At 32.2% G+C, this 15,629-nt stretch overlaps 1 protein-coding gene across 3 annotated transcripts in view; it reads left to right on the forward strand.

The window, feature by feature from the left end:
• Nucleotides 1–15,629, forward strand: part of SCFD1 (sec1 family domain containing 1) — an 87,837-nt gene that overhangs the window by 1,732 nt on the left and 70,476 nt on the right. For 2 of the 3 annotated variants that reach the window (XM_039870458.1, XM_039870459.1), the window contains 6 exons: nt 2,429–2,499; nt 4,999–5,087; nt 7,046–7,136; nt 10,560–10,682; nt 11,925–12,012; nt 15,347–15,436. In XM_039870458.1, coding sequence (XP_039726392.1) covers nt 2,429–2,499; nt 4,999–5,087; nt 7,046–7,136; nt 10,560–10,682; nt 11,925–12,012; nt 15,347–15,436 — 552 coding nt within the window. The remainder of the gene's footprint in view (nt 1–2,428; nt 2,500–4,998; nt 5,088–7,045; nt 7,137–10,559; nt 10,683–11,924; nt 12,013–15,346; nt 15,437–15,629) is intronic. The other variant, XM_039870460.1, reaches the window with a different exon arrangement.

The raw sequence follows: 15,629 nt of genomic DNA on the forward strand, positions 1-15,629 counted from the left end.
TCATCCAGGTCCAAGCCCAGTATGAATTTCTGCAATAACTGCCTATTTGGTCTCTTTGCTTTTACATCCCTGTTCCCCTTCATTTTTCACAATATTCATATTTGCTCAAAACTTTCCAGCTGCTTCTTGTTTCAATCATTAGAAAAGCCAAAGTGTATTTACAGTGGTCTACAAGGCTCTACATGATCTGATCCCCACTTAACTTTCTGACCTCACTCCCTTCTTTCCTTGAACACACTAGAATATTCCCACCTTAGAGCCTTTTTATTTGCTTCCTTCATCTGGACTATTCTTTCAGAGATATGTGTGGCTCACTCCCTCCCTTCCTCAAATGTTACCTTCTCAGGAGGCCTTTTCCTGGCTATTTAAAATTACACCAAAACTCCCCCTTCTCCCTTCCCTTCCTTTTTTTCTTCATAGCACTTATTGTGATCTCACATACCACATGTTTTTTCTTATTTTGCTATCTCCCCCAACTAGAATGAAAGCTACTTGAGGATAGGTAATTTTTATTCAGTCTGTTTTGTTGAGTGCCAACAGCTAGAACAGTGAGAGCAGTGTCCGACAGATGGTAAATATTCACTAAACATTTGTTGAATGAATAGTAAATGTAGTTGTGTGTATAGAGAATGAGTGAAGAAAACATTCCAGGTAAGGTTGAAACTACATTAACCAAGTTTAAGACTGTAGATAGTATGTTTAGGGCCAATAAAGAAAACTAGTTTGTCATTTCAGTTAAAAGCACTGACTTAAGCCTTTAAGGAGTTACCCTGATGAAAATAAAATTACGTTCTTGTACGTTATTTGAACACAGGCCTTATACTTTATTAACAAATCCACTTTGTCAAAATCCCTATTAAGTCAGCCAAGGGTCAAAGTTGGGGATATTCTACATGGGGCTGTGAAGGCAAATACCTGCTATTACTGGCCTCTTTCATTTGGCTAAGGCCTACCTCTGGAGAACACTGTACACCTGGGGCTCACATGCAGCTCAGGCTGTGGTTCTTCCTACTTGTCTTGTGTCAGAGTGTGAACAGCTGTTCCTAGAAACAAGCTTTTCTTTCTCAGGCCACGAGTTCCAGGGTAGTAGTAGCTGTATCACTTGAAGGTGGGTGGAAGTGCTCTTCTAAAGCACAGGGGGAATATTAATCCTGGAGCACCTATGCCTTCTGTGTTCTTTCAGTTTAAAGTTCCAAAATGTTTTTTGTTTGCGTATTTTTTTTTATATAATACCATAAGACCTGTGAGTTTCTGAAGTAGGTGTAAATATTGGCAATGTATGTTATTGGATAGGCATTAGGGACTAACATTTTACCAAAATATTATGTGTGTACACACACATAAATATACAAATATATCACTGAAGTGCAATTTCTTAACCATTTTACCTGCCTCAAGAAAGAAGCATTTGATAGAAGTTTTTTTTTTTCTGGTTAGTGAATTAATATGCTATAAGTTGATACTGAAGTGATTCAAGTATTATATAGTTCTCTGGTAGGAATTGGGCTTGTAGATTATTCTGTATTACTTATCAAAGCCTAACCAAAATACTTTTTAAAATAACCAAGGAGATTTTAGTATTTCTAGTCTTTTAAAAATTATATTACCTAATGAATACCCTCCTTTGAATATTTGGCCATCTCAACTTCATACAGAAGTATATTGAGATTTTTATTTTCCAAGTATATTGGAGTCTGCTGTAACACATGAACAGATGAGCAATAAAAAATACAAAATACTATGCCATATAGAGCGTAACTGGTGTAATTTTAGAAATTGTATATTTTTTAGTAGGAAGTCTCAGTTATATACCATATTGTATATTTTTAGTAAGAAGTCTCAGTTATCTACCGTATCTATGGGAAATTCTCACTTTTTCCATGGCGCTTATATATTAAGCAATATAACTTTTCATTGAATCTGACAAGATAAATTGGTCCTAAAATGTACTCCAAGATAACTAAAAAATAGAACCGCTATATGAAGATTTTGTATATTAATGAAGTAAATATAGAAAATTTTTGTTTTTAGAAAAACTGATCTTTATGATTTCAGTCATATAATAGATAACAGCATCAGTTATCTATTGAGGCCACTGCAAGTTCATGATGGACAAAATTTCTTTTGCATCTGTATAAAATGTGTGGGATCATTAGGAGAAATGCAAAAGGCTTCTTTCTGAACATTTTCACATTTTCATCGAGGGACAGATAACTATGTATTTTAGAAAATCCCAAACACATGCCAATTAGCTGTTGATGGTATGCTCTTGCAGAGTCTGACCCTGTTTCTACATATCCAGTCATTTGATCGATCAGGTTTAATAGTGTGATTTGTGCATTTTGTTTTGAGGTAGTAAGTAATGTGCGGGAAAAGTGAAATCCTAAAAAAATGGTGGTATTATTATAATGAGACTTTTTATTTCCAGTGGCTTTGAAACGTATGTTGAATTTCAATGAGACTCATGTTAAAAACAGTACTGGAGAACCAGTATGGAAGGTAAGAGAGTTTATTTTAATGGGGAACTATTTCCTTTTTTTCAGTTGTCATTGGTAGTAATTGGACAGTTTCTTGTTAATACTATACAGTAGCACATTTTAGTTGTAATGCATGAATATTTTATTTTTATTTAACACCGGATTCTTAATGTGAATCTTTTTGATGAACACTTTATGGAGTGAGACAGACGATGATAGTAATATTCATCTAGGAAATCTAGCTGACCTCTTAGTCAGACCTCACTGATAGGTCTTCACTCTGGTTGATGTTTTCTGTTCCTTAGCTTTTCAAGTTCAAAATTAGAAAATTGCAAGCTTGTTCAGGGTTAGTCAGACTCAGGGGACTGACTGGTCCATTTTAACCAACTCATGAGAGAGTGATCTGTAAACCAAAATGCTACTTTATTCATTTATGATATATAAAACTATCAGTAAAACTGTTCATTGGACCAGAAAGCAACTTATAATCTTTCTGCTTTGAGAAATGCTGAAAAACCTTTAAAAGTTCCTGTTCTGTGAGCCTCTTCATTCAGAATTTCAAGCTCACTCTCACTCTTTCTTCAGAGATTATAATACAGTTAATTAGGTATAAACTTATTAAAGTTTATAATCACTTTAAACTTCTCTCTTGTTAGGAATTAAATACAAGTCTACTTGATTACAATTTGGGGTGTTTTGAAAACTCATGAGTCCTTATAAGTCCTTTGGGTTAACTCTAAATGTGGTTAAAGTAATCTATATTGAATTCATAGTTTAAGCTTCAGCATGTTCCCTAATTTTTTCTTTTCCTTCCTCTTTATTTGTTGGCATCTTCTTATTGCCCCTTGCATAAACTATACTTGTTTATTGTTTCTAAAGCCTGTACCAAGCTTTTGAATTACATAACTTGAGAATTTCTTGGACATAGATTTGTGTCAAATTCTTTCCTACCATCACTTCTATATTACAAGGTTAATAATACAGATATATTGAGATTTAAAGAGGGAAGGCTTTTGAGGGATGCATCATTCAACCTCATACCTAGAGCATGAAGAGTTTTACCTTTTCTAAAGGAAATGTTGGCATTCAAGAAAACCATGTTTTTATGACAGCATGTTTCATTCTGTCATTAGCAATTTATTGCTCCATAAAGAATTGTTGAGGTAGTTGTGCAAAACACTAGTGAAAGTATCTTATTTGCCTTAACTCTAAAACTCATTTTGAGTCAGAAGTCTTAGTTGGAGTTCTTACTACTCCTCAAAGCTCTTTTAATACTTCTAGAATGTGAGGAAAGGCATATAACAGAATAAAGCAAGCAAGTACTCTTTAGAGTACTTAATTTTAAAAATGAATATCTTATTAACCTGCGAGGTTTAAATTACTAAATTTTCTTTACAGTCTTGAAAATTCTTACACATAAGTTTCTGCTTTGTTTGTTTTATTTTGTTCCTTACATTCTACATATAAGTGAAATCACATGGTATTTGTCTTTACTGATTTATTTCACTTAGCATAATAAGTAATACTGCTTTTAAGAATGGATTGCTATGTGAATAGATATTTTGGTAAAAAATTAAAAATTTTTACTCTTCCCTTTTTAGAAAAGACATGTGAACTGGATAAGGGGGAGTATATGAGTTTACTATATGTTCAGAGTCTTTTATTATAGCTTACGATGAAGATGTTATAGTCTAGAGTATTTTTTAACCTAGAAAAAGTATTTTATAAGAAGATATTTATATAATTACTAATTTGTTTGAGCCTAAGTAATGCTTTTCCCCCATGATCTGAATTTTTTTTATTTATTTATTATTTTTTTTTTTTAATTAAACACATTTATTTTTAGTATATCCACAAAATGAAAGGCACAATCCTACACCCAGGGAAAATAACCTTGAACAAAACAGTGTCTACCTTAAGGGAATTCTTTTATTTATTAATTTTCAATTAGAATTGACTTTTAGTATTATTTTATATTAGTTTCAGGTGTACAGCTTAGTGATTAGGCATTTATATATATAATTTATGAATTGATTCCCCCAATAAGTCTAGTACCCACTTGGCACTATACACAGCTATTACGATATCACTGACTATATCCCCTATGCTGTGCTTTACATCTCCTTAACTATTTCATAACTACCAATTTGTATTTCTTAATCATTTCACCTTTTTCTCCTAGCCCCTCAACCTGCTGCCATCCATCAACCATCAATTCATTCTCTGTATCTATATGTCTGTTTCTGCTTTGTTTTATTTTGTTCCTTACATTCTACGTATAAGTGAAATCACATGGTATTTGTCTTTATCTGATTTATTTCACTTAGCATAATAAGTAATACTGCTTTTAAGAATGGATTGCTATGTGAATAGATATTTTGGTAAAAAATTAAAAATTGAAGTAAGTATAAGAATTCATACATAATTTATTAAAATAAAATGTACTTCAACATTGTCTTAATATGGGTTCTCTATTGACTGTTCACTGATAATGATGTTTAAACACATTTTTTTTAACTAGGTGCTTATTTATGACAGATTTGGCCAAGATATCATCTCTCCTCTGCTATCTGTGAAGGAGCTAAGAGATATGGGAATCACTCTGCATCTGTGAGTTTTAACATATTTCTATAACAGCATTTGTTTTCAAATATATTACTATAGATTTCTTTGGCCACCCTGAAATGAAATTATTAAGGGACAAAATGTTAGGCATGAACAACAGGCCCAGCTCTGTAACCATAGAAACTTCCCTTGAAGACCTTCCTTAAGTACCTCCCAGAAACACCTCCCTTTTAGGGTTATAAATTATCCCAAATCCTAGAACACAAAGGCCATAAAAGCTGCTGGCTAACCCAGCTACAAACACATATGCAGAAAGTAGTGCCCATAGCTTCAACCTCATTATACCATCATTATATCATGACTATGTCTGGAAGTTCATGAATCTAATTATAACAGACTGAATTCTGGGTAAGCACATGTGTGGTAGGCACAGTGTTACATAGCAGTCAACTGTCAGTCAAGGTGACCTTGCATAGGGATCATCTGGGACCTCCAATCACAGTCCAAATATAAACAGACCTTCCCACCTCTGCTTTGTTACAACACTCCTGGCTGGAAACCCACCCTTCCCTTTGGTGCGTACTATCTTATCTCTTCAGCTCCCAAATTCCACAGGGCTGCAGCCTTCCTTAGCACGCCCGTCACCTTCTAAAATGTACTTTTAATAAATCTTACTTTTTCTAAATCTCTCCAACCTGTAATTGTTTGCTTTGTAGGTGGGGAAGAATGGGAGAACAACAAATAACGCCACTATCCTCTTTCGCCTCCCCCACACCTCTTGGGTGACCCCAGATTTCACATCATCCTAGCAGTGACAGCTTTATTATATAGAAAGTAATGTTAAATTACAGTACTTGTATAGAACAACATTTTCCCCCTTTTATTCAACTCTTTACTTAAAAATAATCTTCAGTCTGAGGCTTTCTAGTTTCAGAATTTAAATTTTCTCTCTTCTGTCTCTTCCTATTGACTGATTTACCCTCTTATGTGAAGGAAAAGAAATGGTTGTCTTCAATTCTCTTCCAGCTCTGAAAATTTTCTGTTCCTTTAATTTAAATATCCTTTTTAAAGGAGGAATATCTAATTTACCATTAATAAGAAAAAATTAAGTAACTCTGAAATAATGACTGTTAATCACTGTAGGAGGCTATATTGTCTTCTTAACTACTGAATTTATTTTGTTATATTGCTTCTGATATATTTAAAAAGTTTTAAAAAATTGCTTGTGCCTCTTTCACTCTTTTTTTACTAAAATATTGTATGTAGAAGATTATATACAGAATATTGCTTACAGAAGGATGACTAGAATATTATAGAAATACAGTGTTAGCCATATTTCCTGAGAGAAGCATGGTTAAATCTTAAAATGAAAAATAAAGATTTTGTGATTTGATATTGGATATTGAAATGAATATACTCACTGAATTGTAAAAAGAGAAAACTATCAAGTGATAAAAATTTTTTGAGTTGCTTAGATCTCTTGTACATTCTCTTATGAAGCAATAAGTACAAAAAATAGTCTTAAAGTTTTAAGGAAACATATAACTTTCATTTAAAAAATATATTTGATTTATTTATGGTTAAATTTTTTCATTGCTTCTAAAGACTTTTTCAGCTTTCTCTTTTCTCTCTCTTGGAGAATTTTACTTTCTTTCTACTTACCTTCCCCTGACCATATTTCTATGAAAATGGGAATAAAATGGATTCTGAATGTGCTTTAGTTCTCATTCAAGGAGACTTTCTGACCATAAGAGGTATCAAAAGTAAGGCAAGTGGAGTAGAAGAAATGAAGACTAAGAAGAGATTAGGATGTTACTAATAAGTAGTAACACTGATATAAAGAGAACGCTGTGTTAAATGAATAATTGCAACAAGAGCTTTTAGAGTACCGGTTACTGTTCTTGAACTGTTGAACTCCTAGTGAGAAATAACTGTTTTAAACTATCTTCTTAAGATAAATGGCTTTAAAAAAAAGTGAACTTTACATTCTTTATGTCTTCTAGGCTTTTACACTCTGATCGAGATCCTATTCCAGATGTTCCTGCAGTGTACTTTGTAATGCCAACTGAAGAAAATATTGACAGAATGTGCCAGGTAATGTGAGTTCTTATTTTCCTGACTCTTGAATGTAGAAACAGATTTTTTTCAAAAAAATTCTTAGACATCTAGTGTGAAAAATCAGAAATCCTTTAACCCAATTTCCCACTTTGATTTTTGAGACTGTCTTTGAATTTTAAAATTTTTGGCTGAAGAAGGATTACATTAAGACTGAGTCAGGCTTCAAAAAACAGAAAACCCAACTATATAGCTTTAAAAATAGGGTTTTATTTTTCTAATAGGAAGCCTCAGAGTAGACAGTCCAAGCTGGTACCACAGCTCTATAAGGTAATCAAAGACTCAGGCTCCTTATGTCTTTCTGATCTGCCATCTTTAGTTTGTTGCTTGTCATTGCCTTGCTTGCTGCTTCGTGCATGCAAGGTGGCAGCTGCAGCTGTAGACATTACTTTTATGTTCAAGGCAAGGGGAAGGGAAAAGGGATATGCTGATGCAGACTGTTCATTTTGATCAGGAAAGCTAAGCTTTTCCAGAAACTCCCAGAAGACTTTCATTTATGTCTCACTGGGTAGAATTGGCTTCAAGGGAGACCGCAAAGGTTAATATTTAGATGAGTGTATTGCCACCCCAAACAAAATCTGGGTTCTTTAGCAAAGAAGAGGGGAAAATGGATATTTGATAGGTAGCTAACAGTGTCTACCACAAATCACAAGCATCTTGTTATTGACTGTTGAATCAAGTTACTAATTAAATTATTAATGAAGATCACCTATTTTGTGTCCTATGTAGCTAATGAGGCTTGTCTTTCTCTTACACTGCATAAACCCAACTATGCCATTTTTAAAAGAGGTACAATTAGTCCCTTTTTGCTTTTTTAATAATAGCTCTATTGAATTGTAATTCACATAGCATAAAATTCACTCAAAGTGTGCAGTGGTTTTCAGTTTATTCACAGAATTGTACAACCATCACTATAATCAATTTTAGAAAAATTTCAGCTCCTCAACTAATACACCCTCCCATCCCTGAGCTATTTTTTTATTTCTATATATTTGCATTTTCTGGATATTACATATGAATGGAATCATACATGGTCTGTTGTATCTAGCTTCTTTTTTTTAGCATAATGTTTTCAAGGTTCCTCCATATCGTTACACATGTCAGTACTTCATTCCCTTTTATTGCTGCATAATATTCCATTATTTGACTATACCAAATTTTGTTTATCCATTTATTGATGGGCATTTGGGTTGCTTCTATCTGTTGGCTGTTACGAATAATGCTAATATGAACATTTGTGTACAAGTTTCTATGTTGATGTGTTTTCATTTCTCTTATGTCCATAAACACGTAGGAGCAGAATTGCTGGGTCAAATGATAACTCCATGGTTAACCTTTTGAGGAACTGCCAGACTATTTTCCAGAAGTGGTTGTATCATTTTATATTCCCTCCAGAATTATATGAGAGGTTCAAGTTCTCTAGATCCTTTTTGTTATCTGACATTTTGATTATAGCCATCCTAGTGGGTATGGAGTGATATTTCATTGTGGTTTCAATTTGCATTTCCCTGATGACTAATGATATTAAGCATCTTTTAATGTGCTTATTTGCCATTTGTGTGTCTTTGGAGAAATGTCTTCACATCCCATGTGCAGTTTTTAATTGAGCAGCCCTTTTATTGTGAAGTAGTTAGAGTACTTTATATATTTTGTTTAAAAATATTAATATTTGTTTAAGTTTAAAAATAAAATAAAAATTATATTTGTTTAAGTTTAAAAATAAAATAAAATTAATATTTAAGTTTAAACAAAATAAAAAATAATTTTTTATTTTATTTTTAAGTATGTTATTTGCAAATATTTTCTCCCATTTTCTGGATTTTTTTACTTGATGATGTCCTTTGGAGCACAAAAATTTTTTATTTTATTTTTAAACTTAAGTTTATTTGTTTTTTAGTTGCTTGTACTTTTGGTGTCATATTTAAGAAACCATTGCCAAATCTGTAGATCAATTTGGAGAATATTGCCATCTTAACAATATTAAATTTTCTGATCCATGAACATGTAATAACCTTTGCATTCATTTAGATCTTTTTTCAGTAATGTTTTATAGTGTGTAAATTATAGGTTTTGCACTTCTTTTGTTAGATTTATTCATATTTTTGATGCTATTGTGAATGGAATTATTTTCTTAATTTCATTTTTAGGATTGCTCATTGCAAGTGTACAGATACCCAGCTGACTTTTGTATATTGAGCTTGTATCTTGAAACTTGCTCAACTTTGTGCCCTTTGGCACAATAAAGATGTTCTAGTCTCATCTTTTACTTTTTCTGTCCTGGCTCAGGATTCAGCCATTTGTCTAAGGATCCCTGGGTTTCTGTAGAGAATGGTGTTTAGAAATTAGCATCTGAGTATTAGGTGTAATCATTGCCACTAGAGTGTCACAATTCTTAGGCCCTCTCAATGGACAGAGATAGGAAATATATGTATATACATATACACATACTTTTATATCTATATTTAATTCTATACATCTTCCTACTTATCTCTCTAGACAGATAGATAACCTCCAAAACCATTTCAGTTGAGAAATATAGGATTTATTCTAGCTTTTCCTTTTTTCCTTCAAAAATTTGTAACTTTTTTCTCTGACATTGAGAAACATGGCTCTCAATATCCTCAACCTGTTTACTTGTTTTCTCAGTCCTTTGAATTCTCAGTCCTTTGATAAATCTCCCAATCTTTGTGGAACCCTGCTCAGCCACCTTCCCCACTCAGGCTCCAACTCCATTTTTCACATTTTAACATCTCTGAAATCAGATGCATCTGGTGTGTTACATAGAATTTATTGGCAGCATTAATTCTTAGTATTACATAAAATAATAGTGCCTGTTATAATCGACAATATCTCAGATTTGAAGAAATATAGTTTAGAGGTCTATTGCCTAGAGCTTAAGAAGATAAGTAAATTTGACTTAAGAATTTGTATGATTTTAACACTACCTTTGGATGATTGAGAAGGAATACTTCTGGAATTGGTCATTGGAATTATAACATGTCTGCGCAATGACAAGTAGTTGCATCATCTGATCAGAGCAGTAGAAGGTAGTGTCTTCTGCCAAATATAGTAAGCACTTTACTGTAAGAGAGCCAATTCTGGATATTTCTAAGAAAATGCAGACATGCTATTTCAAAGCAATTTTGTGATATACTGTAATTAATAGGATTTTATTGATAATATAACTAATTATTAAAATAGATATCATTTATATCTGGTAACCAGGTAAACAATACTTCTTAATAACTTTGTTCTCTTGGGATAGTTTTTTTGATTGCCTGTTTTTTAAATGTGTATATTATCCTTCAAAACCTTATTCTAATAGCATCTGGAAGATTTTTATTTGTGATTGTCCGTTATACTAACTATCCTATAAGAATGAAGTATTCATTGTATTTATAGGATCTTCGGAATCAACTCTATGAATCATATTATTTAAATTTTATTTCTGCTATTTCAAGAAGTAAACTGGAAGATATTGCAAATGCAGCATTAGCAGCTAGTGCAGTAACACAAGTAGCCAAGGTAAGAAATTTTGGTTAGCTGATGACATTTTGTTAATGGAAAATTTAGTGATAATTCTGAAACCCGTTAATTGACATAGGTGTTTTATTTTCAAAGGACCGGAACCACCTAAGAAATATTTAGACTTAATAATTTTAGAAAGTTACGATAATGTAAATTATCTTCAACTTGACCTAAGCAAAATAAACCAAACCAAAGAAACCTATTCAGACAGTTGTGCCTCCCTCTTAAAGAAACCTATTCAGTGAATTTGAAATACAAAAATAAAAGGCTGGATCATGGATCACTTTTTGTTTTAGGCTGGGATTTGTATAATCTTTTTAGCTTCACTTTGCAGTAGTTTGACAGTTGTGTTGTCATAAATTATACTCAAAATATGTTGACATTGTTTTATCTATAATCACTGTATTTCACCATACTATCTCTAGATCTTAATAGAGAGGATCCAAGGAACAACGTTGCGTATTATGAAAAAGATGAAATTCATGACAGGCCATCACTTCTACCTCAGAGTGACAGATTCAGCTTAGCTATAAATAAATCTGTAAAATATATTCTTGGTTATATTCTTATTATGCCCTGTGCTTCTTGATTTGGACAAGACATAAATGAAAATTTTGGGGACTGTTATACAGGGCAAATAAAAGACTAACCAACCATGCATTTACTTATTTTTTCCCACCTATAGTCTGCTACTACTTCCAATTAGTTTTTGAGGCTTATGTCTTAATGTTCCTGTCCTTCCAAAGTTTATTAATTTTACATAAAATAATAGGAATGATTTTCGATTTGTTTAACTGAATTTAACATATTTCAAGTAGTTTTTTTTTAATTTGTCTCCTAATTTGCACTTCTGATATAACTTTTCCCCACTTGTCAACATTTATGATAAAAAAGTAGTTGTAGTGACTTTCTTAGGAAGTGTGGTTAAAATGACTATAAAAATTTTAATTGTGCTTTCTCTTCAAAATTGATATCCTTTCCCACAATTAAAAGAACTTTTCATACCTTAAATTTTGTCTTCTAAAAATGTTACTCCTCTTTTTCATAATTTATTATCCAAACGCTATTTTTATTTTTTCTTTATATTAATGCCTCATTCTTGCCCAATTAGGCAAGCAGCTATGTGGTATAAATTTTAGTTATTGAATATAATTTTTGCCATTTTCACCATGGTAGATTAAATCAAACTAAATATGTTTTAAATATTATAAGATTGATTTGTAAACCTTTTGTTTCTAGGTTTTTGATCAATATCTCAATTTTATTACTTTGGAAGATGATATGTTTGTGTTATGTAATCAAAATAAAGAGCTTGTTTCATATCGTGGTAAGTAAAAATGGAAATATTGTAACTCATTGTTAATAAAATGAATGGTGTACTATAAAAAAATGAACATATTCAGTGCATTCCAAAACCAGCTTTGTTTATAGGAGTAGAGCTGTATAAGATTTTTTAAAGCACACAAAAAACACAAGCCTCAGACCGAATTTTGTCACATATAAATAACACTTAATAAAGCACAATGAAGTACCAGTTCTCTGACCTTTTAGGTACTGCACAGCAACTTGCATGAATGGTTCACTCATGGCAAGGAAGACAGCATTTTAGTAAGATTCAGTTAATCTTCTAGTACTTCGACCCTTGAACAAGAACGAGTTACTTTGCTTCTTTGTGCTTTAGTTTCCTTATCTGGAAAATGGGGGTAATAATACTATTTATTTACCACATAGAGTTTCTATGAACATTAAATGGATTAGTGTGTTTAAAAAGCCTCAAAGTTTCTGGCACATGTTAAGCACTCAGAAAAGGGTGACTAATATTGCTATTGAGATCAGACAACATTAACACATTCACACACACACACACGCATACACCAAATTTTGTCTTTTTTTTTTTTTTAAACCCTTAACATGAGATCTACTCTCTTTTAACATTTTAAGTGTACAATAGAGTATTTTTGACTATAGGTACAATGTCGTATAGCAGATCTCTAGAACCTATTTATCTTGCTTAACTGAAATTTTATGCCCATTGATTAGTTATGTCAAATATTTTAATGAAAATTTCAGACTGTGGAAGATATTATTAGCCAGTTTAATGAAATAGTCATTAATTTGCTGCTTAGGGATTGAGATGTTTGGGGATGACTAGAATTTCAGTGATTCTTAAGTGGAGAATATTTCCCCACTTAAGGAAGCATTTGGAAATGTGTAAGGACTTTTTTGATCATCACAATTGGCAAGACTGCTACTAGCATTTAGTGAGCAGGGACTAGGGATACTAGATGTTCTGCAATGTATAAACCATGCTCATACAACAAATGATTCTGCCCCAAATGCCAGTGGTAACCTATTATAAAACACTGGACCAGATAATAATCTACCTGAAAGAAGAAATTAATCTTTTGGTTTCATTCAGCATGCTTGCTTGTTGAAATTAAAGAACATTTCGAAAAGGGTGTTTTTGCAGTGTTGCCCATGTAAAAGATTTTTCATAGTAGTTATTTACAGAAGTCTTTTACAATTGAGTTTTAAATTAATTAGCTACTTAAGTTACATGTTTAAAACCTACTTTCTTGTAAGTCTTTAAGCTAAACTTATAAATTTTGTTATATTTATAAATCAGGTTACATAAAAACAAGCTTTTACTTTTTCTTTGATCAGTTAACTCAGACTAAACAGTAATTCTCATCAGCCCCATTTAACAAGCTAACTCAGCGAGCTTTGTTTGTTAAACTTCCTTGAACAGTTTAAATTGCACATACTAAATTTTCTTTTTTAAGTACTTCACATCCCAGCCAGGCAAATTTATAAATCTAACAAGCAGAACCTGCCCAAATATTTAAATGACTTTAAAAAATAATTGAATTTGTAGTGAGTCCAAGTTCATTAAACATTCTAGTACTTAAAAATTTAATTACACTATTTCTCAACTTTAACAAAATCAAAAATCTGAAATCATTAAAGTATACATTTAATGTATTAATTTTAAAATATAATCACATCTTTAATTGCCCAGATTCTCAATAGTATAGTTAAAACAATAATAGATAGCTTTATAAGCATTTTACAATGTAAGCTTATTCACCCCTTAGTAAAATAAATGGTATTATTATTTCCATAGTCCAAATGAAATTGTCACAGATATTAACTAACTTGATAAAGAAAAGACAAAACCAGGGTACTAAATCCAGGGACTCCCTCCAAAGACAGCTGTCTTAACTATTATGTAATCGTGTGCCAAATCGCTCAAACGTTACAGGGGATTTAACTGATCTAACTCGAAACATCAATCAATATACTAATGCCATGGATCTGATGACCTACTGTCCATGGATTGGGAATTTATCCAATAGAGGATTTATTATCTCAGTGAGACTCAGGCTACTATCTCAGACAAACCAGATTGTTCCCACAAGTGAGTCAAGATTTTTGATGGACACTTTTTTAATTGTTCAGGTCAATTCTCAGATTGTGAGACTAGGGAATAGAACTAAAGTGCTGGATACTTCTATATATATTTACCTGTAGCAGTGATTGACAAAATGAGCTGAGTATCTTGCTGGATTGGTGCCCCTTAATTTGCATAATTCACAGTGCATCCCTATGCCATTTCTGTTATCTGATTTGGATGCGTGGCAGCCTGTACCACCAAGTAGCAGCACATTTTCCCATCCAGATTCTGTATTGCCTGGATGAACTCTGTGTTCTCTGTCCACTGGATCATACTTTCTTTAAATACTTTGATATATCCAATTGGATTCTGCTGTCCTCTCATGCTAATTCAAGTTATATTGAATTTAATATTTATTTTCACAGTCGGGCTGTTGGGAAATTAAAAATATTATGTAGATAATATTTTAATGCAATCTTTTTACAAATAGTTATTGATCATCTACTTGTCAGACACTGGGCCTAGGTATTGTGAGAGCTAGTAAGATGAATAAGGCAAGCTCTTTGATTGTCAAGGACAGCAATGTTTTTTAAAATGTAGCCCTAAGAATCGCCTAAAGTGCTTGTCAAAATTGCACCTCAGATTTCTTAGAATTATCTCAAATGTGTGGAATTGAATCCCTGGGGGAAAGGGCTAAGAATCTCCAATTTTTAAAAGCTTCCATAGAAATTTCTTTCTCTTTCATATTCCTAGAGTGATTCTTATACCCACTAAAGTTTGGGAACCACTTACATACCATCTAGTAGTTCAGAATAGAAATTCATACAACTTATAATACAAAAAAATTATATGTAATGTTGGTCTGGCCATAATTGATTTATTTGCATTGTCCTTTTCTGGCCATAGTTGAAAATCGGTAGTTTCTTGAGGCCATCTAGTGTTTGTGAATAAAATTATGAAATATTATATTTATTTTTCTATTTACTTTGGCAAATATTTTGTGTGGTTGATGTGTGGTTTTTTCCTTCTTACTATTCTGATATTGATACTGCTGATTATTAATATTAAGGTGGTATTTATTAGAGATAATATAATTTTTAATAGATACTTATAAAGTTTAAAGCATAAAAATTTTACTTGTTTGAATGTTAACAGATGTCATTGAAGTGCATATTCATTAAGAGTTTAGTAATAATTTTAAGAGCTTAATAAAGGTAAAGCATAAATTTTGGTCACTTTTTTTTTTTTTTTGCCTGTGTTATTTTAGCTATTAACAGGCCAGATATCACAGACACAGAAATGGAAACTGTTATGGATACTATTGTTGATAGCCTCTTCTGCTTTTTTGTTACACTGGGTAAGTTTTCAAACCTTTCTGTGCAGGCTCCCTGGTGGTTAGGATTTGGCACTCTCAAATCTTTGGGTATTTCTTCAAAGTAAATTAATTATTTGACAACTCATTTTAATCTGTTACACTGTAATATCCCCTTTTATCTATCTGGATCTCTATAGGCTCTCTCTCCATAGGTGGGATAAAATACACATTTTGT

The sequence above is a fragment of the Pteropus medius genome, unplaced genomic scaffold (assembly GCF_902729225.1).
Source record: "Pteropus medius unplaced genomic scaffold, Ma_sr-lr_union100, whole genome shotgun sequence".
In the NCBI taxonomy this organism is placed as follows: domain Eukaryota; kingdom Metazoa; phylum Chordata; class Mammalia; order Chiroptera; family Pteropodidae; genus Pteropus; species Pteropus medius.